This window comes from Balaenoptera borealis (assembly GCF_965194805.1).
Source record: "Balaenoptera borealis genome assembly, chromosome: 12".
In the NCBI taxonomy this organism is placed as follows: Eukaryota; Metazoa; Chordata; class Mammalia; order Artiodactyla; family Balaenopteridae; genus Balaenoptera; species Balaenoptera borealis.
In genome coordinates this window covers 66,652,853-66,678,087 of record NC_138869.1, presented here as the reverse complement: position 1 = coordinate 66,678,087, position 25,235 = coordinate 66,652,853, and the positions used below count along the sequence as shown (strand labels likewise).

Genomic DNA, 25,235 nt, shown 5'->3' with positions numbered 1-25,235 from the left:
CATCTCTGTAGAGGGCAATCTCTGCACAGCAGATGACCACATTTCAAAAACTACTAAGTCCTATAATAAAGGAAGAAAATATTAAATTTAAACATAAACGTATGTTGAAGTCATCTGATAACAAGTGGTCCCTTCTTCATTTAATAATAAATTCTCTGAACCAGCAGGCACGTGACCTTTTTCCCAGAATGATTAGAATGTGCAATAGGCTCTATTATTAATATGAAATGTGAAGCAGAGAGCAGATATGAAGTTAGGAAAAGGAAATTTGAAGGAATTAAGGATATGTGTCAACGGTTGGTCTTCATAGTTTTTAGAGGTGCCACAAATTCCTGAAAAATCAGACTCAACTAGTAGAAGTTCCAGAACAGTTCGGACTCGGATATAGAACTGCTGTCTTCAGATAGGAATATTAGCTGCTTTATAGATAAAACCTTGTATGGAATACATTTTTGTAGGAAAGGACATGATTTGACCCTTATATTAGCTCAATTCTAAAAGATGTTCTACTATAAAAATGTATAAATTATGTGTGTCAAAGAAGAGGATATTATTAGAACATTATATAACTATAATGTTGTTTCCCAAGAGCTTGGAATAAAGATTATTCTCCCAAAACTTAAAATAAAAGGTCAACAAGATACAATGCTGGAGAGATGTTCAGTTTTATTTCGAAGAGGTAGCACTGTGAGTCAGCTAGGATGCTTATGATTGAGGAGATTAATTTACCCGAAAAAAGCAAGAATGTGACATACACCTCATTATCATTAACAGTGATACACGGGGGCTTTTCTAACCTGATGCCATTAAATATTAAGTCTATATAGATTTAATTATAGATCTAATACCCTTTAATCAAAATCTCTTTTCATCTGTTTGCTTTCCCCTGTTGACATGCTACACAAAGAAAATACACTGGCCAGCAGTTAGATTTCTTTTTATAAATAAAGCAATTGGCAATATGATTAATATTTCCATTTCTCAGGTCTTTTTTATTGTTAGTGAAGTCCTAAAGGATGGATCTAGTCTTGATCCCTTTAGACAAAGAGCCAGAACTTGTTCAACAATATCTCCCAAGGTGATGTTATCTGGTGGAGCTGTTTTGATCCTGTTGGGGACAGCCAGCTTGTCTTCCCTAATGACACGTGCATGTAGCTCATAGGGACTGTTGTTTCATTCTTTTTTTTAATTTAATTTTTATTTTATATTGCAGTATAATTGATTTACAATGTTGTGTTAATTTCAAGTGTACAGCAAAGTGATTCAGTTATTCATATACATATATCAATTCTTTTTCAGATTCTTTTCCCATATGGGTTATTACAGAATATTGAGTAGAGTTCCCTGTGCTATACAGTAAGTCCCTGCTGACTATCTATTTTATATATAGTACTGTTGTTTCATGCTAATGTTTAACCTCTTCAATGGACAAAATTCTACCAATGGACACAATTACATTGTATTTAGAGCATTGAATTGTGAGTCAAGTGCCTGGATACATGTTAACAACCAGCACCAAGCCACACAAACCAGAAGCATGGACTCCTCCTTGGTTCCTCCTTCCCATCCCTTCTGCATCTCAAATGGCCCCCACATCCTATAAGTTCCAAATCCTTAAATATTTTGAATCTACCGTATCCTCTCCATTGCCATTACTTTTTAGTTCAGGCCTTACTCACGTCTCTCCTAATCTACTGAAATAACCTCATAACTGGTAATTATCCTGTTTCCAAACCATCTTCCATAGTATTGCTGAGGCAATGTTTCAAAATACTAACCTGGTTGCTTCCTTTTTAAAACTCACCAGTGGCTTCCCTTTTCTCTGTGAATAAATTCTGGTCTCCTTGGCAAGGCATAAAGGCTGCCTATCATTTGGTCATTTGTCTATTTCCCCACCCACCATGAGTTTCAGTGAAATTAGTTCACCTGAGTTCCCCCCGAGTATACCTCACAGACCCATTTCTATGCTGTGTCTCAGCTTCTCCCCACCCTGTCCCTCCACTCATGGCCACTTCCCACCAGTTTGTAAGTGAGGAGACCAGTTCACTGTGAGGAGATTAAGTACATCAGCAAGTTGACCTTTTTTTTTTTTTTTTTTCTTTTCTCCTGAGACCCTCCAGGAACAGGCAGAGAGACTCTATGATTTTTTCTCCCCAAATACTGGATAATGTCTTCCTTTATTACCAAATGTCTTAGAATGCTGTTTCCAGGCTTTATAGCTAAGGAACTCATCACTCTGTGTATGTGTGTGTGTGTGTTATATTACATATATTATATATTCTATATTCTACATATAGCCTCTTTCCAGAGCTCTCAATTTTAGGTTGACTCTAAATCTGAGACTGTTCAGATTTTTTTCTTTCCTCCAGATATAAGCATCTTACAAAATTTTAAGTAGACAAATACAAATGCAAGGGTGTTTTTTTTCCGGGGTGGGGTTGGGGGAGTCAAATGTCATTAAACACAAAGTAGTTGTCTTATGCTCCAAAAAGAAATGTCTTCTAATACATAGATTTTTCACTCATTTACTATGTTTTTATTTTGTTAACAAATTTTTCTTTCTTTCTTTATATGTAGTTTCTTCTGCACCCTGGTTTATCTGATCCATGAAACTAGGGACCATGCCTCAGCTTTATTTTTTCATAGAGCTCTATGTAGGCTTTTAATAAGTGTTGGTTGGATAGAAATCATAGTGTTTTCTGCCCAGTGATGAGGCTCAAGGTCTAAGGTATTTCATTTAACTGTTATGAGAATGGATTCTTTATGTGACAAAAAATTTGCAAACAGGTAAATGAGATAGGTGATTTTTGAACAGGCCTTCTGGAGTCTTTGGATGCCTCAGTGGCAGCTGTGGATGGCGATGCAAAGCCCCCTGACCAGAGCTTGGGGCTTGCCACCCAAATTTCAACTAGAGCAACTCTGTTTTTTTCTGATTCATTTATTTGAGAGCATTTTATTCAAAACAGAATACAGGTTAAAATCACACATCCATTATCACTGGAAACAACTGAAACTGATCTTTTTATCATTTTCTCTCACCTCTAAAATATTCTGATTCAATTGCCAGTTTCCACTTCAGTAAATAATTTAGTTGAAGGTACTGTTTATTAATCTGGTGTGTCTATACATTTGCTTGGGGCAAAACTGTATTCTATTTTTACTAAACTCTAATTTAAAATTCAGTACTTCTTGTGCTGTATTGTCACAAAGAGAAATTACAGATATTTTTACGTAATAGTGTATTAATGGAAAATATCTCAAATTAGTATCTATGGTCATCACTACACTGAAAGTACAGTCTTATTAGACCTGCCTGGATCTTGATATTTGCTTTTTTAATAAAGAAGCATATGTATCACTTTGTCCCAAGTGTGTTTAAAAATATTTTGATGAATATATTTCATATGAGTAATTTTCTTTGTAATACCTTTTTTACAATCTCCATGCATTTTTAAATTGTTTTTATTTTATATTGGAGTATAGTTGATTTTCAATGTTGTGTTAGTTTCAGGTGTACAGCAAAGTGATTCAGTTATACATATACATATATCTATTCTTTTTCAGATTATTTTCCCATATAGGTTATTACAGAGCATTAAGTAGAATTCCGTGTGCTATACAGCAGGTCCTTGTTGAAGTAATACCTTTTTTAAAAAAACTGCCTTTAAAAATATTCTAAGGAGTGGGCGGTCTATGGAGAAACGAGATTGATGGCACAATAAAATGCTAAAAATCCCTGCTTTAGATGGTGACACAGCTGACAATTATTATTTTGAATTAATCAGGAATATGACCACAGATGCTTTCTATACCTGTAAGCAATAGACCTCAGCAGCTGTAACTGTTCGGAAAAGATTAATGCCATTCACCCTATGCCCTGCATTCAGTTCTGCATAGCACCACTCTCTAGAAAGTTATAACTAACCTTCCTTGAACAGGAAATAGTATTTTGGTATTCTTTTCTTTTGTTTCATCGGTTTATTTTTCTTGTGGTAGCCCCACATAAATTCAACATTTATATGCTTTACTGAGTATTTTTTTTTTTTTTTCCTACCCAGGATTCCTTCACATGTGGCTCCTAACACCATAATTTTCCTTGGTAATGCATCCCTCTCCCACCATCAGTTCTTGTGGGTTCAGTAGGGCCGATTCCAACTGACTCTATGATGCTGGGCACCAAGTGGGACCAGTTCTGCTTTCCAAGATTGATGGGCATGGGGCCCATCTAGAACTGATGTGACTCAATTCTGGAATCCTAATGGAAAGAGCCCCACTTCCCACTCTGGCTTCTAAAAGAGAAGGATGCAGGCTGAGAGCTTGACAGCATCTTCAATCAAGAGGAAAGAAGCTGCCTGTGAATGGAGCCGACAGAAGAAAGCAGCTCAGAGGCAGGAGGGCAAGCCCTTCAGACCTCAAAGGTTTAAAAAATGCAGGAAATCAGCTCTACCACCGGACTCTTCAACTAACAGAACCTCTTGGAGGAGGTCATCCAGGGGGTATTACTGCAGTTTGATCTGTGAGCTGGACCCAGGCAATTGGAAGATCCTCCTTGCCTCCTCTGTCCTCCGAATGTACGTTCTGTCCACTGTTCCCACAGTGGGGCTGCTCTGAAGGACTCAGCCTTGAGAGAGCTCTGTGTGGTTGAGACCATCTGGATGGAGCACATGATTGAACCCAGTTAAGGCCTCTCTATAAAATTTTAAGATTCTGATGGGTGGGTGCGAACATCTAATTGTCTGTTGTTCACCCCAAACAAGTTCCTTGTATGTAAGTTCCTTTGCTTATTAAATCTGATACCTACCTATCTGGAGCGATCTGCCCCTTTTTTCAGACTCTCCTTGCCCTTTGTGTAAGGGACCAGTTTGCAAACCAACAGAGCCACCAAGTCTTTCTTGAGCTTAAACCATTTTTAGTCATCTTATATCAAAAAGAATAATTATCTCAACAAAATTTATAATATAAGCTTAGTGACTCAGTGCCTTTTAAAAGGAAATAATTGATTAATTTTATGGCATTATAATTATTGGTTAAATAATAACTAAGCCAGTGGGTGCAATATAACTGTTATTTGTTTATCTCTTGTAATATAAACCTCATATACATATTTAACATTTATAGCAACCATGGATACAGTCAGCCCATTTTACAGAGTAAATATAAATAACTTCTGATGGAAAGTCATTTACATACACCTACAGAGAAAAATAGGGTTATAATTTCAGTTTGTTGGACTCCAGAGTCTGTACTTTTCCATCATGCATTCTGAAAACAAAATACGCTATAACTTATTTTCTAGTGTAAATTAAATATGGACAATTGCAATCAACAACTCTCTCATTGTGTAACTGCATACACACAAATGCTCCTCCCCCATCTCAAGATAGTCAGTTATCCATGGCTGCCTTTTCCTAGTTTCCTGTTATGCAGCATTTTTTTTACTTCTTAAGCATTCATTACAAAAATGTCTCAGGCTATTTTAAAAGTCGAAGCCTCAGGCTGTCCCCAGGTAGATGATGCGTTCTAGATTCTGGTGAGGAAGAGCACAATCTAAGTAAGAGGAGATAAATACTGCCTGTCCAGTCCACTAAGGCTGTTATAACAATATACTGCAGACTGGGTAGCTTACAAATTACAGAAATTTATTTCTCACAGTTCCAGGGACTGGAAGTCCAAGATCAAGCTGCCAGCACAGTCACCATCTCACGAGGACCCTCTTCCTAATTCATAGCTGACAACTTCTCACAGTGTCCTCACAAGGTGGAAGGAGCAAGGGACTTTCTGGAGGTTTTTTTTTAAAAACATTAATTCCACTCATGAGGGTTGTACCTCACGATTTAAGTAACCCCCAAATGGTCTACCTAATACCATCTCCTCTGGGGTTTAGGATTTCAACATATGAATTTGGGGGGACACAGATCTTCAGATCATAGCAATGCATCTCATTGAAGCTCAGAAAAATAGTGTCGAGTGGCAAATGTCGAGAAGTCATTCCGTACACATTGCCCTATTTGAAGTGTTAGAGGAACTGTGGCTAGAGCAGCACAAGTTTTAGGCACACTGGGGTTTGGGGCACCTGTAAAGAACATTTCTTGTTTGGAAAGATGAAGTACACTGGTTTGATCCTAGTGGAACTTGAATTCCCCATACGTTTTCCTGGGCTTTGCTTATGTCTTTTCTCCTTTTTCCTTTCCCAAAGATATAAAATTGCCTGAATGATGCTAATTAATGAAGTAGAAACTGAACCTTCTCAAGTGTCTAGGAAAATTTTGAGTTATAGTTGGGAGGTTTGTACACAGTTTAGCATTCTAGTTGAACGGAAAAAACCCCCAGCTCTTTCCTGATTGCACAGAGTATGTATCATTTCTTAGTATCTGGCTCTTGGGCTTTCTTGGAAGCATAATATCTGAGATCAGTACACTCAGAAGAGAATAATTGAATTTGGACCTAATTAGGAAAGTTCACAGCTCAGGAAAGATTGGTGAGGAAGTGGTGACAGGAAGCCGACTTGAATCAGTGATGTTTTTAGGAAGCAGGAGCAGAAGCTGAAGCCTTATTGTGGATAGTTACTGTTAAGAAGGTGGTCGGAGAAAGACATCTGCTTTTCTTCCAGGTGAACAGCCCCAAGCTGGCTACCATGATAGTTTTCATTTTCTTCGGTAAGTGAATTATTCTTCCGGTTTATCCGATTTCATAACACCAATTCTCCATGAACCAAATGCTGTCTCCTGTCACTTAACTGTCAAGCTAACAAATGTTTATAATATAAAGTATTAATTACAAATTTATACTTTAACATAGCTTCTTAATTTTGCAAAAATGTACACCTACTTTTACTCATTTATAGCTCCATAGAAAATGCACAATGTGAGAACTGCATTAACAGCTCAGGTTGTTTCTTTTTTATATATAGAATAATCCAATCACTTTAAATAATTGATCAGGATTTATAGAATTGACATCTGTACTAGAGCCTTTTAGAAATGAAACCTTCCAGTACCTATTTACAAGTTATAAGATGACAAATTTTGAATTATTATCTATTTTTCTTTGGTATTAAATTGAAATGAGATTAATTTAAACCATTCAATTTCCCTGATTTTAGCTGTTAATATTTAATAAGAAGGAGGCAGTTAGTAGAGTAACACAACACGACATCAAATGCTTCTTCACATTTCAGTCAATTTTTGTAACCTAGAGATAAAGTGTGAACTTATCTCTCTTGTCTTGGGTAGTGTGAATGCATTGTAAGATGTTAGTAAAAAATAATGTATACTTAAAAGTAGAATCTATGAAGATCTACTTGTTATATGTGTTATTGGAGAAGCTATTTATATTTTCATCAGCATGCAGTAGAATCTACAAATTGCATTCAGAAAAAGGGATAGTTAAAATTGTAGCTGAATATTAATAATTTACTCATTAAAACAAAGCCAGTGTATTTTCTGCTTACTCTCTGCTAATAGATATTGATGAATAAAGGCATACTTGTGGGCAAGAAAACAAAGAAGTTTATTTCAAATTATGTTGGAAGTCAAAATAAATCTAGTCAAAGAAAATAAAGGCAAGAAAGAAGAAATCATTTATATATTTTCAGGTTTGGGGGGGTTTAAGTAATCGTTATTCAAAATTTTGTTCCTTGTATTTATTGCTAATAATGTTTCCTTATTTCTATGATTTATAATAAGGAGAAATCCAGGAAACTTTAATTTTTGTAGATCAGGCAGCAATATAATGAATCACACAAAATAAATTACAACCTCATTATGGCCCCCATTAAAAAGGTAGTGATGGCCTCTTGTTTTCAACTTTCACTTCTAAATTAACCTAGACACTAGGTTGCATGAATGAGGGAAATCGTACCTAACACTGTTAGGGTCAAAATTGTGCTATTTGATAGGTTTAATCAATATTTCCCATAGTGTGTGCTTCAGAATATTTGTTCAACATCATTTAAATAGGCTTTGTGATGCGGGAAAGTTCTGCAGCCAAAGAAATGTGAGACATAGTGAATTTTTAAAACAAAGCATTTAATAGCCTAATGAGTCTTATACGTCTTTAAAGGGTGATAAAATGTGCAATATTCTCCATCTTATTTATTTTAAAATAGAACCTGTTTTTCACCTAGCATTTCAAGATGATCCTTGAAAACTCCTGTCTTAAATACATGGCCAGAAATCATTGTCAGGAATGGATAAGATTCTGGAAAGCTGAAGTTATTTTGATTTTTCTGGGCCAAATCATTGAAGTGGTTTTCCTACTTTATTCAGTATTTCTTCTGAGTGGAAGGTATGGAAAATCATGTAAAACAATCAAGATGATTATTCAACCTAAAATTTTAAATATGAAAGAAAATAAAACACATTTGGGAAAGATAATATGTAGAATTCATTAATGATCATTGCACTGAGATACAAGTGAGGTTTGATGATATACCCAGGAGACCACCACCTATAAGCTTCCTGAGAGAAGTATTCACAAGATAATAGTGATCAATGGCAAATGAAACTCTAGTTGCTTATAAATTGACTTTCTGACATGAAATCCCTACTTCAGGATCTTTGGTAAGCTGGATTGAAATAAGTAACCTTGGGCCAGAATGGAAGTGGCTCTCTCTCTTTCTCTAGGCTTGCTAACCTAGAACAGGAGCTTGGCTAGATGAGGTTATCCGTGAACACATGAAAACACGGAAAGCTGATATGTCAATTTCCACTCTAGCCCTCAACAAGAAAAATGTGACCAAGTCACACGCATGGGCTAATCTCCAAATGCAGTGACTCAGCCAGTAATACATATGATCCAATCAGTTTTCATGGATTCTCCTTAGGAGAAGAGGTTTGGAAAGAGGTAAGATTTAAAAAAAAAAAAAAAAGATGCTGTGGCTTAACTTGAAGCCTATAACTCTATGTTGTGACAAGTCATCCATAATAACATCATCTTTTTAAAAATTCAAATAATTTGGCTGTGATTAAGACATAGCTTGAGGTCTCTTGATTATAGTTAATATACTGTCTCTAGAACTCAATTGTAATTTCCATATTTTTCTATGGATTGATTAAGCAAGTGTCAGTTTGTATGCTTGCAGAATTTGAGTAATTGGAACAATATACTAAATTAACATTGCTACTTTCTTGATATTTTAAAAAACTTGCTGGAACCTTTTCTTTTCTACCCAAAATAACTTGTAAATATCTGGAAGGTGTTATATTTATTGAATATTAAGAGTTATTTATATATAACTCATCCATAAAGAACGATTCAAGTTGGTTAAGTCAATATGCATTAATTGAATATGTATGATCCATCATTGTGTTGATGATAGGGATACGATCATGAATTAATGCCTGCTGAGTAAAACCCCAGAACCCAGTGGTAAAGACAAAAATAAATACACACTTTCATTATGGAACAATAAATGCTATAGTCGGGAAATTCCCAAGACTAGTGAAACAGATGAGGGGTGTTGAATTCAATTTGAATGTAGGAAAACAGGTATTGAATTCAGGGAAAGTTTCCTTAAAAATAGGTAGTTATTGCGTCGAGTCTTAAATGACAAAAAAAGGTTTATTCCAGAGTAAAAAGAAAAGGAGTGTCATACAGTAAATGCTCAGAGGTACAAGGCAGCATGGAGCATCTGAGAAACTATAAATGCTCGAGCACCTCCAGATTGCACATGATGAAGAATAGGAGAGTCATGCTAAGAGGAACCATCCAAAGGATGAAGCAGAGAAACAGCAGGACTAGATTGGTGCATGAGGCAGATTAGGGGGTGTAAAGAACCTATCTGAATAAGATAGAACTGGAGGCAGACTGACTAACTGGTGAGTTGGTCAAATATTCAAAATGAGAATCAATGAACCATGCAAGAGTGGATATGGGAGAGTAAAACTGAGGATAGAAAAGTAACCTATCATGAACCCAAGGTTCCCAGTGTGGGTGCCATTGTGAATGGTGAAATTGCTGATGAAGTAGGATGGTCCAGCAGGGAGTGATGACGAGCAGAACAATACTGATGATAATATTGTCTGGAAGTGTGTCTGGAACATTTAGGTGGAGATAACAGCATCTGTAACTGGAATACTGGAAAATACGGGATTGAATTATATATCTGAGAATCATCAGTCTAGATATTTTAGTTAAAACCATAAGTACATGGAATTGTCCACAGAAAGGGTGTAAAATGAGAATAAGAAAAGCCTGAGGACAGAACCTAAGCTTCAAATATACTTTAATAGAAAAGTAAGAGGATTCTGGGAAGAATTCTAACTGTGGTTAGAAAATATCAAATGAATAAGTATCAAGAGAATTAGAAGAGAGGGTTACCAAAAGAAAAGAGTTTCAAGAACAAAATGACAGTGAAATGCCCAATGATAAAAGTAAGCAAGATGAAGTCTTAAAACTATTAAATTTGATGTTATGGAGATGATTGGAGCATTTTTCAAAGTAGTTTCAATGGAGCAATAGAAAAAACAATAAATTAAAAGTTGAGAAATGAATAAGCAGTAAGAAAGAAAGAGGGCAAATACAGACTTTTTATTTAAGAATCTTATATAAGAGAAACAGAGATCTGTAGCTAGAGGGGAGGTTAAGATCCATTCCAGACTTGTAATAATTTTATCACATTTCAGTTTTCATAATTCTGGTCTTGATAATTAATAACTTAGTTTTGAGGCAAATAACTGCCATATTGCTGTTGTTTTTGTTGTTCTGTTATTGTTGTTATTCAAGCTGTGGGGCTATGCTTGGACAATGAGTCCACTTCCCAAACCATTGATTGCACCTATTTAAGAGAACTCTGCCTAAGTGATGCAGATGGATGTAAACATGCCTGGAGAATAATGGAAGATGCCTGCAATGTGTCAGGTAAAACACGCTCTATACTAACATAAAAAGTTTAAAACATACTCAAATAATTTCTTTTTACAGAGATAAAAATAGAATTTTTTCTTTTCTTTCACTATCCTAGGAACTAAGTTTTTTCTCTAAATACCTTACTTAAACTTGGTATTCAAGTGATTTGCCTACAACTACTTATTAGTGAATTTAGATACAAAAGACTATTCTTAAATTACTCAAGGGCCCTAATGCATTGACACTGCAGGCAACTTTATGCAGGATTTCAGATTACTTTTTTACTTATCTCACCAATGTTACAATTATACACATGCCTCTCAGAAGCATGGCAAAAATTTTTCGAATAAAATGTTCTTTTGCTTATATGTTACTATATCAGGATAACATAGGAAGATAACATTTGTCACAATCAAACACATTATTTATTTGCATGTACATAACATGAGTTTCATGTTTTTGCAACCTATACACTATTTTCCATTCCAACTGTGTCAAGAACAAGTTAAAACATATCTTTATTTTTAACTAGTCCTACATTCCAAACATTTGAGAGGAGGCCCAATGGGTAGAGAATATGAAGATTGGAAAGTCACTGTCATTTGTTTAACAGAAAAAAAAAGTACTGAATATATCAAGTAACTGAATATATATTGAATGAGAGCATTATAGTAAGACTCCATTCACTAAAAATAGATAAACTTATTATGTAAGGGGACATTGCCCTAATATTATTATGACATAACTTTTCAAAAAATCTTACACTAACATAAAAAGTTTTATCAACTTGCATAATGAATATGATAAAACCGTAAAAACCCAATAAACTTTCTGGCATATTCAGTAAGAGAAATCCAAAGTGAAAAATAAAAATGTATTCTTTCATGACTCACTTTGCTACTCCAACCATTTCATGAAGAATAAATTCTGTACTGCTCACGACCCTTGCCTATCTGCCTGTGCTTCCTCTACCTCCCAAAAATGTAAGGTGGAGTGTGTTGGGTTAAGAGGCAACCACCCATAGTTCTAACAATGTCAACATTCACAACCTCCAACATCAGAGCTCCTGTCCAGCCACAAGATTTCAAGGAATTACATAGGATGTAGACAAGGAGCAAGATTTCCTTTTCTTCCCTGCCCTTGAAGGGAGTACATGCAATGTTCATACGCCAAAGAAAGTTATAGGTCTCTAATCCAACATTCTCATTACAGTTCAGGAAAATAATTTCAATTGCAAGTTTTCTCAAATAACATAATAATATTAAGATGAGAATAAAGGACAATGACAAAAAAAAGTCTGTTATTTGTTTTGATGGTGAAGCTCCTTGTTACATTTTATAAGGCAATTTAAAATATCACATTCAGCGTGTCATGAATTATAACATATTTATTGGTTTCAGTATACAAATAGCAAGTCATTTGCAGTGAATGGTAAATTTGCATAATTATACCATGCATGAAGTTGAAATAGAAATATTCTCAAATACACAAGTGAAATGTACTCAAGTAGTTTTATTCAGAAAAATGAATAAAAGAAAATTGTTGGGTAGATGAATATGGCTTTTTTAATTAAAGCAGGACATGAAATATTGGTAATTATGAAAGAGGACCACATCTTTTTCCATGATAAATTTAGAACCACTTGCTTGTCTCTTATTATTATCTTGGAATGACATGTAAATAAAATAAGATTAAGACCAAACAGCTAATACAATTGCTAAACTGACAAAATAGCTAAGATTACAGAGCATTCTGGTCACCTCGTGTAAGGGCAGCCTTGATTATTATCAAAGAGAAAAAGTTGGCATTCTAAGTGGGGACAAATCTCCTTTAAAATACAGAAAGTTTTATTCTATTTTAGAAAGTAAATATTGGGGGAGAAAACAGTAGAAATAGTTTTTGCTTGAAAAGTCAATTATATGGACATGCTGTAGCAACCCCAGATAATTTCATTCTAATAATGATTTACTAAAATTAATGCGTTAAAAGCTTTGGGTAGGGGGAGGCTCCTTAAAGCTTTAATGCATCTTGAGTAGGAGGCCTCAAAAATTATATTCAGATTAATATCTAGAGTGTTATATGTTTGACTGTGAAATCCAGGCAACCCCTGCCAGATGAAGGATTCATCCAGCTGTAATTTAAGTATCCGGTCTTTAGCAGAAAGCAATTTCCAATTTAAAAATTGTCTCTGCTCTGATGACCTCTACTGTACCATTAAGAAATTGCTTGGAAAAAAATGCATCAACAAATCAGGTAATACATTGTTATATGAAACATTTACTGTCATTGAAAAGCAAAGTACAATGTCAAAATGAACCACATCTATGTAATTTGATGAACTCTTGTTTTTTCTGGTGACTTGATTAATTCTTCATGTGATTTAAGGTTCTGTGAACTGTAGATCTCAGTAAGTGCATGCCATATTTCTGTAATTGCTAACCACAATTTCAAGCTTCATTCTATTATAATTCATTTGTATTATACATTCACTCATTCAATACCTATATTTGTGAGGCTCACTATGGCTTTGCACAAGACTTAAATGATAGAAGATAAATAAGGTATCATTTTTGTTGGTAAAGGATACAGGGTCTCCTGAGGAAGACCAAAGTATAACCACTTACCCAGAATTATGCTTGCCTTTGGATAGGAGAACTTGATTATTTAATATGCATTTATTTATTGTCTACTCAAAGTGCCAGCCTGATGGTGAAGTAGTGGTAATCAAGCTTGTCGACATGTGTCCTGAGCTTACAGAAAGATTTTCCAAGAGATACATGGGATCCAATAGTCTTAATGTAATCAATTTCCATATCCTCAATGTCCCTATGTACCTTCTCCGAAAAGTGATCAGCTTGGGAATACACCTGTTTTCATAGAGTTCTCACCTCTTCTTTCAGAATCCTCCTTCCCCCACTTTATAAGAGAAGGGTTTACCTCTCATCTATCTTGAATGGTTTCATTGCCCAACCCATCCAATCATTACTGGACAGTTTTCTGTTCCATAATTTTGCCTTTACCAGAATTTTATATGAATGGAATTATACAACATGTAGCCTTTTGAGCCAGTGTTCTTTTATTTAAAATAATATATTTGCGATTCATCAAAAAATTTGTTCTCTTTTTTGATGAGTAGTGTTCCATTGTATGGTTATTCCATAAATTGGTTATCCATTCACCCCTGAAAGTCATTTGCATTGTTTCCAGATTTTTAGAGATTATAAAGCTGCTATAAATAGTCACATATAAGATTTGTATGAATATAAGTTATTTCTCTTTGGTAAAAATGTATTGGGTCATATAGTAAAGTGTATGTTTAACTTTATAAGAAGCTTTAATACTATATTTCAAATTTGAAGTAACCATAAATGTGTGAAAGTTCCAGTTGCTCCACATTCTCAGAAGCACTCTTTTTTTTTTTTTTTTGCCATTCCAAAACCTATTTAATGGTATCACACTGTAGTTTTAATTTGCACTTAAATAATAATAATGTTGATCATATTTTCATGTGCTTATGTGCCACCTCTATATATTATTTGGTAAAGTCTCTCTCCAAAATTATGTAGTTTAGGTTCTATATTTAGGTCTATGATGCATTTTGAGTTAATTTTTTATATGGTGCAAGCTATGGGTCAGATATGTTCTTTTGCCATATGGATATCTAATTGTCCCACCACATTTGCTGAAGATATTTTCAATTTCACTTTTCTCAAAAGATCACTAGGCTGTATATTGCTGACTCTACTTCCTGATTCTCTTTTCTGTACCAATTACCCATATTTCTATACTTTTGCTAATATTCCACAGTCTTATTTATTGTAATTTCATGGGATATCTTGGAATAAAGTAGTGTAATTCCTTTAATTTTTTCCTTTTAAATAATTGATTCAGCTATTCTCCTTCTTTGCTATCCCATATAAATTTTACAATCAGCTTGTCAATGTCTACAGAAAAATCCTGCTGGCATTTTGATTTGGCTTACCTCAAAACTATAGATCAATTTGGGTAGCATTGACATATTTACTATGCGAGTTTTCAAATCAATGAACATGGTATATCTCTCCATGTATTTAGGACTTCTTTGATTTCTTTTATCAATATTTTGTACTTCTGAATATAACAGTTCTTACATTTTGTTAAGATTTACAGATATGCTTCACTTTTTTGATGCTGCTGTAAAGGGCACTTTATTTTACATTTTAATTTTCAATTGATCATAGCTAGTATACAGAAATACAATTGACATTTTATATGGACATTTTACAATTGGCACTTTATATGGACATTTTATAGTTCTAAGGGGTTTTGTTTGTTTGTTTGTTTTTTTGTTTTTTGTAGAATCTATAGGATTTTCTACATAGATAGCCTTGTTATCTACGAATAGAGAATAAAGAGAGTTTTATTCTTCTCTTTCCAATCTGTAAGCCATTATTTCTTATTCTTGCTCTATTGTTCTGAGTAGAACTTCCAGTATAATATTAAATAGGATTGTTTGGTGTGGCCATTTTTGCATTTTTACCTATCTTAGGAGGGATGCATTCGGCTTTGCACAATAAAGAATGGTTTTTGCAGTAGGTTCTTTGCAGGTTCCCTTTATCAGGCTGAGGAAATTCCTTTCTATTTCTAGTTGGCTTAGAGAATTTTTATCATGAACGGATAAGTAGATGTTAAATTTTGCAAATGCTTTTTCTGCCTCTATTGAAATGATCATATGTTTACTTCTTTAGTGGAATTTGGTAAATTTTATTGTTGATTTTTGAATGTTGGATACAGCCCTTCATTCTGAGGCTACATCCTGCTCAGTCATGATGTATTATTGTATTATTCTTTTTATATATTGTTGCATTCAGTTTGCTAATATTTTGTTGAGGGTCTTAAATCTATGTTCATGATGCATACGTCATGTTATTCTCTTTTCTTAGCAAGTATTTGTCTGATTTTGTTGTCTGGGTAATGCTGTCTTCAAAATGAGTTAGGAAGTATTTCCTTCTCCTCTAAATTCTAGAATAATATACAAAGAATTGGCGTTATTTTTTTCCTTAAGTGTTTAATTCAATTTACCAATGAAGATATCTGTGCTGTTCTTCACTGGAAGGTTTTTAAATGTTCAGTGTGTTTAATTGTTACAAGACTGTTCTATTTCTTCTTTTGTAGTTTGTCTTTCAATGAATTTGAAAGACATTTGTTGGATTTATGTTGAATTTTTATTTTTAGAGTTTCCATTTTACCCTTTCTTTTAGTTTCTATCACTCTGCTAAGTTGTTCCTAATATTCCCAAGTTGTCCTTTAAAAGTCTGAAGAAGTTCAGGTGATGTCCTCATTTTTGTTCAAGTACTGAATATTTGTGTCCTTCTTTCTCTCTCTTTCTGTGTCTGTTTCTCTGTATTTCTCGCTCTGTCTCTGTCTTTTTTCTCTCAGTCTTTCTCAATTTTGCTCGACATTATTTCTTTTGCGTTTGATTTGACTTGAAATTGATCCTCACTTTTTAGTTTCTTAAGATGAAATCTTAACAGTGATGTAAGCATCTCATTACATGAATCTCCTTCCAAGTGCTGTTTTAGTCACATCTACTAAATTTAATATCTTGTGTTTTCATTTTTATTTATTTCAAAATATTTTCTTATTTCCCTTCTGACTTTTCTTTTGATTCAAGATTTATTCATAATACCATTGTTTAATTTCCAAATATTTGAGGATTTCTTAGATATCTTTGTTATTCATCTAATTCCAATAGCATTAGAGAACATATTGTGTATGGTCTCAATTCTTAATGAAAATGATAACTGCCAAATATCACCTATATAATGTGATACACGTGAGGTGATACACGTGAGATTATACACACACAATTACACACTTGAAGTTATACAGGAAGAAATAATGGAGACTTAGAAGCCTTCATAGAAGAAATAACAGACTTGGGCTTTTTAGGGTGATCTGGGCTCAATAGGGAGATGAAATAAAATGGATGTTCTAGACAGAGGAAGTAGAATGAAGCAGAAGACATTGGGGAGCAACACATTCTTGGTAAAGCTGGATTATAGAACAGAGGAGTCTTAGGAGATACTGGAAAGAATCCAGATATTAATAAGAAGGAGGAACTTATTAAACTTACATATCTTTCTAAGGAGATTAGACTTCAAACTGTTGTTTTGAGGAACTACTAATGCATTTTAAACAGAAGACTACAGAATCAGTATTTTGAAGGATATCGTTTGTTGGCAGTGGTGTAAAGGATGGAATGGAGGCAGGGAAGGATGCAGGCCTAGGATATTAGTTAAAAAGCCATCAGAAGAGTTGAGGAGAGAGGTGACTCATGCCTAAACTACCACACTGGTGCTGAGGACTGTAAGGATAAGAGATATTTAAGAAATATTTATAAATTACAATCAATAGGAGTTGGTTTCCATTGGATATGAGGAGTATGGAATGTTGTTAAATGTGTGATAGAAGCTGCTGGCTTGAGACAAGGGTATTGCTGTACACGGAGACAGGACTGGGGGCAGAAGTGGTGAGTTATATTTGGAGAGTTTGCATTGGGAGGGCACACTATGGCACATTCATATTAGAAATGTTAGTATTTTGCTTTACATTTCACATGATGAATATATAGTTTAAAAAAAGCAATGATGGAGTGGACCTCATCTGGCTGGCGTTTGGAAACATGGGTCTCGCACTGAGGAGAGTATCCTAAAATAGACATATAGATTTGGGAGTCAATGGTTTGTAAGAAACAGATACAAGCATGCAGGAGGATAAGACTGGCCAGGAAAAGATATGACTGGAGAATACAAGTATTTTGATAACAACATTTGCAATCTAGTTGATGAAACCACAAGGAAGTTTTTAAAGACAGGAAAAACAAAAACTACAGGAAGAATTTTGAAGCCAGTGAAAGAGAGAAAGACACAGAGGAAATAATCGACAATTATAAATGCAGAGAAGTCAAATAGGAGATAGACTAAAATGTCATTAGTTAGCTAATGAGTAGGTCTTTACTAGTTTTAGGTTGAAGTAGGCTGAAACGAAAGTGTATAGAAATACTAAAAATATTTATAGACTTTTGTTTCAAGATAGTAGGGCTAGTTCATTTATATCTCAATGACCATTTCTATCAGACCAAGATGCTGGCAAAATGTAGTTACCAGACACAGGTACATACAAATCTAGAGCAGTTAAACTGAAATCAGTTCACATTTAAACCATTTTTTTCCATAATAAATACTTGTTAAATGCTATTCTGTGGTAATGTTGATAAGCCAGGAATATAGAAACCCTGTACAGAAGACCTGAATGATCTCACAAATGCACTTCATGATGGACCTGGCCTGATCATGGTGTTTACCCAGAGCATCAGCTGCTTGCTTATAATTTAGCTCAGAGTGGAAAAGGAAATGATAATTGAAATCTTATTATTTCATCCTATTTCAACTGCAGCATCCTCCACCAGCTCTTTGGTCATCACTCCAACAAGATATGATGCCTCTCTCTCTCTCTCTCTCTCCCCCTTGTATTCCCAAAACATTTCTCAACATATAACAGACGTGCACTTTTCTATTCTTTATTATAGATTATAAACTTCTTGAGCAAATCAGCTTTGACATTTCTTCCTTTTTTTTTTCTTAATATGATAAACTTTCAACATAGTGCCTGACACCTAGTAACTGATCAATAAATATATCATTTATTTTTAATTTTAAACACATTTTGAGCATCTAAATTATATATTTATTCATAAGATATTTATTATTCAGTTAATATGTGTAGATATCATATAAATGCTGGAGGATGGAAATAAAGATGGGTTAAGACAGTCTCTGCTCTTGGTTAGCTAAAAACATAGCAGAGTAAAATTGGCATTTAGCCAGATTATTTCATTTAGCCTTGATTATTAAATATAAATATATATATAAATACTCATACATATATGTGTACTATAAAAGAGATGGACGTTTAGACAGATTTATAGATTATTTCAAAATATATAATTACCAATATAATAGAACTAATTATATGAGGATGGCATTAATTCACATACATCCCATCCACACCAGCCTGCATATGCTGGCCAAAAGGGGTAGGAGAGATGTTCTATGTTCCAGTAGAGAAGCCTGATTTAAATAATTATAGCAATCCATGTGAGCTGTTGTTTGATAAATGTGCAAAACTTTATCACAGTGTGTGTCTCCAAACCCATGCAGTACAGAAGCTGTACTCTGAACAGTGCTTCTAAGAATGTCCTGGCAGTTTTTAAGTAAACATTTTCATATCATGAAATAGATTGTATTATTTTTATCTTGCATGAGGCATTTGTAAAAACTAAGATATAAGAAAGCTCATTTAATAAACAAAAGAGAACAACCTTTTTTTTTTTTTTTTTTTTTTTTTTTTTTTTTAAAGAGATGAATACCCCAGGGGAAAAAGTTACTTTGGAAGAATGGTAGGGTCAAGGAAGTTTTCATTGTGGAGATCCACATGAAGGACCTCAGAGGAAGATGAGACATTTTAGAATTAGACGGTATACTTCTGAAAGCTTAGGTTAAGCAAGTAAGGATTCTTATATTGAGGTTGTTTTTCTTATCTTTTTTCTATAAAGTTTATATAATTATGTGCTTATTGGAACTCTCTAGCAGAACATGCATTCTCTATGAGGATATAACCCCCAAGGGGTGAAAATTGGTTCTTAGGGGTGAGCAAAAAACCTCTCACTTATATATAAAGCATAGATATACATACAATCCCTAAACAGATGCACGATATATCTGTGGAATTAAAATTTCACGAGGGGGTAAGGGAATTAGGAAAAAACTGTCTAAGAATGCTTCTTAAAGGGGAAATAATGAAAAACTGTGGAGAAACAATTTAGTATAGGTACATTTCTAGGATGAAATGGAAATTCACAAAATTTTATAGAAGAGAAATAATGGACTATAAGTATTTTAAGTTACACATGATTTCTACCAATCATCATCAAAATGTAATGAAAAGATGAAATAAATGAAGATAAAATATTAAATGAAATTGAGCATTACCATTATGTTTAGTTACATAAACTATAAATAATCAATATTTTTATTTCAATTTTTTAAAAAAATTCAAGATCATTTGTAATAGCTCTCTTGCAATATTTTATTTCAATGGCTTTTGAAAGACAATAGATATTGGTATATTTATAAAAGATATGTCTATACACTTTTTAGAAAACATTAAAAGGTCATAATATTTAATTTTTAGTCATTTTTTATTTGTAGAAGAATCAGCACTGTCCTCATATTTGGCTGCACAATCCAACATCACACAATGGCTCCATCAGAAAGATAAGTCATTAATGATTGAAAAAAAGAGCTACTGCGTCATGGCAGCACGTATCTGCCAGGAATCTGAACATTGTGCTCTTTTGTATGAAAATTTTAAGAAAACCTGTGGGAGGGAATCAGAGCAATGCAAAACCCTTGATGGAAGCTACCTGTGTGCAGCGTTAAGAGAAAGTCTGAAAGAAACAATCTTGTGGAATTGTCAGTGCAATGACCCTTCAGAAGCAAAATGCATTGAAATTTGGAAAAGCTTGTTTGAGGACATTTGTATACAGGATGCTCAGATGAATCCAGTTCCAGCCTTCAGTGAAGACAATGAAGATGAATTCAACCTAGACATTGTTTCAGGTCAGTATTCAAGGGAGGAATTTGGGGACCTTAAGTATAATCACGAATATGAGTTGACTAAAGACTTTGCTCTGCCATTTCTGCCTGTGTTTCTCTTAGACAATGAAAATTAAAATACATAATACTATGACTATGTCTATGTCTAAATACTATGATTATGAAGAAAGACATAAATGCTAAAAGGTTTTAGAATAATGTGAATTTTATTCATTAATTTATTCATTCATTGAACAAATACTTGTGAGACATTGACAATGTGCTAAGTCCTAAGTCTGGTGCAGCAGGATCAAAACAACAACAACAAAACTGTCCTTCATTTAAGAAGCTTCTTATTTTTTAGGGGATTTAAAAAATTAAAGAAATAGATAATGCAGTAAGGGATGATGATTTATTTACTTAATAGATATTTCTTTGAGTGCCTACCATGTCCTAGGCCATGTGCTAAGATCTGGGGAAAAAGCAGTAAACAAAATGAACAAAAATCACAAAAACCATTGCTCTCTAGGGCTTTATATTCTCAGTTGAGGAGTGTCTTGGTGAGTTTCCCTGGAAACAGACTCTGAGACAGAGGTTTGCATACAGAGTAGTACTTGGCTGAGGGCTCAGGAACAAAATCTAGAAGTGAGAAAAACAGGATTAGGTGGAGGGAGAAATTGAAAGGCAAGACAATGATCACAACAAACAGCTGATTCCACAAGATGTTTGGCTCTGTAATGGCCTTTTAGAGATCTTGCCCACTGAGACACAAGAGCTGCTCCTTTGAGCCCCTCTCATGGACTAGCCCTTAGTTAGGAGCTGTCCCCTAGAAAAGTCTGCCCCCTTGGATGTGGCAACTTTCTTTGGATGAGGCAATGCTGGAAAAGGACCAGCAACTGGGGAAATGAATACTGGGATCACCAAAAGGGGGGTCTTAGTAGTGGGCTGTAGCATCCAGTAAGAGGAAATTAATAGGATAAAAGATTTGAAGATGTGTATTTTAAACAGTATGAGTGCTACCAAAGGGGAAACATGGCGGGGGGGAGCAATAAATTAGGAGCTTGGGATTAACATACACACATTACTATATATAAAATAGATAACCAACAAAGACCTACTGTATAGCACCTGGAATTCTACTCAATATTCTGTAATGGCCTATATGGGAAAAGAAACTGGAAAAGAATGAGTATATGTATATGTATAAATGAATCACTTTGCTGTAGAGCAGAAACTAACACAACATTTTAAATCAACTATATGCCAATAAAATTTAAAAAATAAAATTAAAAAAAAAATAAACAGTATGAGTGCTAAGGAGAAAAATAATACAGGTAGGGAAAAAAGAAGTCTGAGTTGGTGGTTTGTAATTTTAATAGGATGGCCAGAAAGTTGATCTGAAGAAATTAATGTTTGAGTAAAGATGGAAAGAGGCAAGGGAATGAGTCATGTGGGTATTTAGGGAAAGAACACTTCAGGCAGCAGAAACACAAGCTCAAGTTGAGCTGGGGATAGTCTGGAAGGTTGAGGAAGAGCAAAGAAGACACTAGAGGTAGAGTCGAGAGAGGAGGGGGAGAGATGCAGGAGATGAGGCCAGAAATAAAACAGGGGCAGGATCATGAAAGGCTTTGTAGGTCATTTCAAAACCTTTGGCTCTTATTCTGAGTGTTACAGGAAACCACTGAAGGATTTGAGCCAAGGAAGTGTCACGGTCTGATCTACATTTTTAACAGGATAATTCTATTTTTTGTGTTGACAAATGACTGAAGAGAAATAAGGCCCAAGTAGGAAGACCAGTTAGGAAGCTTTTGTAATGATGGGTGATGGACCAGTGTTGACAGCTGTCAGATTCTCGATATGTTTTGATGTGAATGGATCATATGGGGATGCAAGGGGAAAAAAGGATTCAACATTGACGCCAACGTTTTTGTCCTGAGTAATTAGAAGGATGTGGTTGCCATTATTTTCACTGACTAACATGGGAACAACTACAGGAAGAAGAGGCTTTGGTGTGGACAGAGGAGAGGTCAGGAGTCAGTTTGGGACACGGTAAGTGAGAAATATTTGTTAGATATCCAAGTGAAGAGATCAAGTAGACAGTTCTAGGTATGAAATTGATATCTAAATTCATTGCATGACACATAGAAATGAGATCTGTACTGTAGCTATAAATTGGGGGTCATTCACTGATGGATAGCAAATGAGACCATGTCACTAAATGAGTTCAACAGAGAAATGCATGGTGTCTTGGACCAGAGTGGTAGCAGGGTGAAAAGATATCAGAGTCTGCATATATTTTGATATTAATGGATCAAGAAGCGGGAACAGTGTGCATTTTTTAATGTGTATGATCTTACAACGCAGATGGCGGTCTGGTGGGTGCATGTTTCTCTGTGTTCCCACGACGTACTGCCCTTTAGCTCCTTTTCAGCAATTAAGCTACTGTTTAAAATATTCTCTGGAAAATGTGTATATACCTATGTCTGCACCATACAGAATTAGGATTTAATGTGCAGAGAATTTATTATAATGCATTACTCATATTATATAAAATAGCATGGGTCCATGATAGAATTTGTTTCCCCATGGTAAAAGAATTGTTTTGTTGTTTTTGTAACAATTACTCATATTGTGAGTGTATTAGTCTGCTTAAGCTGCCCTAGTTAAATACCAGAGGTTGGGTGGCTTGAACAACAAAAATTAATTTTCTCATCATTCTGGAGGCTGGAAGTTCCAGATCAAAGTCCAGCAGGGTGAGTTTCTGGTGAGGGTTGTTTTCCTGGCTTGTAGATTTCCTGGCTCCTTGCCATGTCCTCACAGGACATTTCCATGGGGTGTGTGTGTGTGAAGAGGGAAGAGTGAAGAAACTCACTAATGTCTCTTCTTATGAGGACACAAATCCTACCAGATCAGGGTCCCACTCTTAGGACCTCATTTAATCTTAATTACTTCCCCAGAGACACCATATCCCAATACAGCCACACCAGGAGTTAGGGCTTCAACATATAAATTTTGGAAGGAGACAAAATTTAGTTCATAACAGTAAGTGAACTCAGTTTCTTGAATATGTTTTAATCAGTGGCACAGCCATACCAAACACTCCCAAAGCAGAGCTATCATAGAAGGTCTAGCCTAGACTTTTGTATGTCACAAAAGCTGTAGAACTCTCTGAAATTTGCTTATTGGGATTTCATTCAATATGGAATAGTAGCACAGAAGAAGGAACATCCCAGAAACACAGGAGATTGTGTTCCAGAAGAGACAGTGATTCTTGAGCTGAGAATTAACCAGTAGAAAAATGAAAAACCATGTATAATGAGAACAGATGGAACAAGGAGTCTGGAAAGGCTGTGACACACCGGGGGGTAAAAAGAATTTTCTTATGATTGTACCATCATATATGTGCAGCAGATGGGCTGGCAGGGAGTTTGGACAGACAGCTCAAGTCAGGACAAATTGAAACTTGAAGAGACACTTATGCCATAACAGAAGTCAGTATCTTAATAGCCAATGGCAAAAATTGAATTTTTATTTTAAAATGAAAATCTGATAATTCTATTCTATCACTTTATGCATATGTCTATTAGTGCTCTATCTATTTTATTTTCATTTTGTTTGTGTGTCTCTATTTCCTAATAGGTTTGACAATAGGGACTGCCGATTTGTCTTCAATATGGCACCTGGTATATAGTAGGGACTCAACCAATGCTTCTTTTATTTTCTTTTTTTTATAAAGTTATCTTTGAAAGAAAGAACAATTAAATGAGATTTTTAAATGTCATTATTTTAATTGAAGTATAGTTGATTTACAATGTTGTGTCAACCTCTGCTGTACAGCAAAGTGATTCAGTTATACACATACATACATTCTTTTTTTAAAATATTCTTTCCCAATATGCTTTGTCACAGGATATTGAATATAGCTCCCTGTGCTATACAGTGGGACCTTGTTTTTTATCCATTCTAAATGTAACAGTTTGCATCTACCAACCACAAACTCCCGCTCCATCCCTCTCCCTCCCCTCTGGTGATCTAGTGGTTAGGATTCAGCTCTCTCAACCAATGCTTCTTGAATGAAATGTTTTAGCATTAGATGGTCACCAAGTTCACTTCCATCAATGAGAGTCTTCAATTCTGTACTTACAATTCCTAAAAACTCTGGGAGGCTAAGATAGAGGTGGAAATAGTCTTTAAATTGCTTTTCAATCTAATTAAGACCTTACTGGGAAGAGTTTTTTGGTTCAGACAATATTCCTTCTGTTCTTTCTCTCCAGACAGACTCTTTGTTTACTTCTGAGCACATGGCCTAGTCATTAGCATTTGTTTAAATCTTCCAGTAACTGGATACTCAGAGCAGGGCTGTTGAACTGACTTGAATGATATTTCAGGGGTTTATTTTTCTTCATCTGTACCTCACTAATTTTGTGTATCAAGGATTAAATAAGGGTTACATGAGCTTATATGTACTTTTGCTTGATTATTCACTCATAAAGGTAGTCCACATTCTCCTATTAAATTTAGAATATTGTTCACTAATAAAATAGTCTCTTTGTTTTCCTTCTAGATAACATGAAAGAGGATAATAAATTCAAGTGGAATCTAACTACTCTTTCCTATCATGGTAATGCTTATAAATTGTTATTTTGATCTGCATGGTAAATACTGGACAGTATAATTTAAAATGTAGTTACTAGGCTTCTTAAAGATATGCCATTACAAAATAAATTGTGTGGATTTTTTTATCATTCT

The 25,235-nt window shown here is 34.7% G+C and overlaps 1 protein-coding gene across 1 annotated transcript in view; it reads left to right on the top strand.

Annotated features, from left to right (window-relative positions):
- The window catches only part of GFRAL (GDNF family receptor alpha like), a 71,333-nt gene that overhangs the window by 6,560 nt on the left and 39,538 nt on the right, over positions 1–25,235 (top strand). Inside the window, 6 exon segments of the mRNA XM_082347213.1 lie at positions 1,300–1,356; positions 4,059–6,656; positions 10,726–10,860; positions 12,949–13,101; positions 20,100–20,510; positions 25,051–25,107. Coding sequence (XP_082203339.1) covers positions 6,635–6,656; positions 10,726–10,860; positions 12,949–13,101; positions 20,100–20,510; positions 25,051–25,107 — 778 coding nt within the window. The 5' untranslated portion in view covers positions 1,300–1,356; positions 4,059–6,634.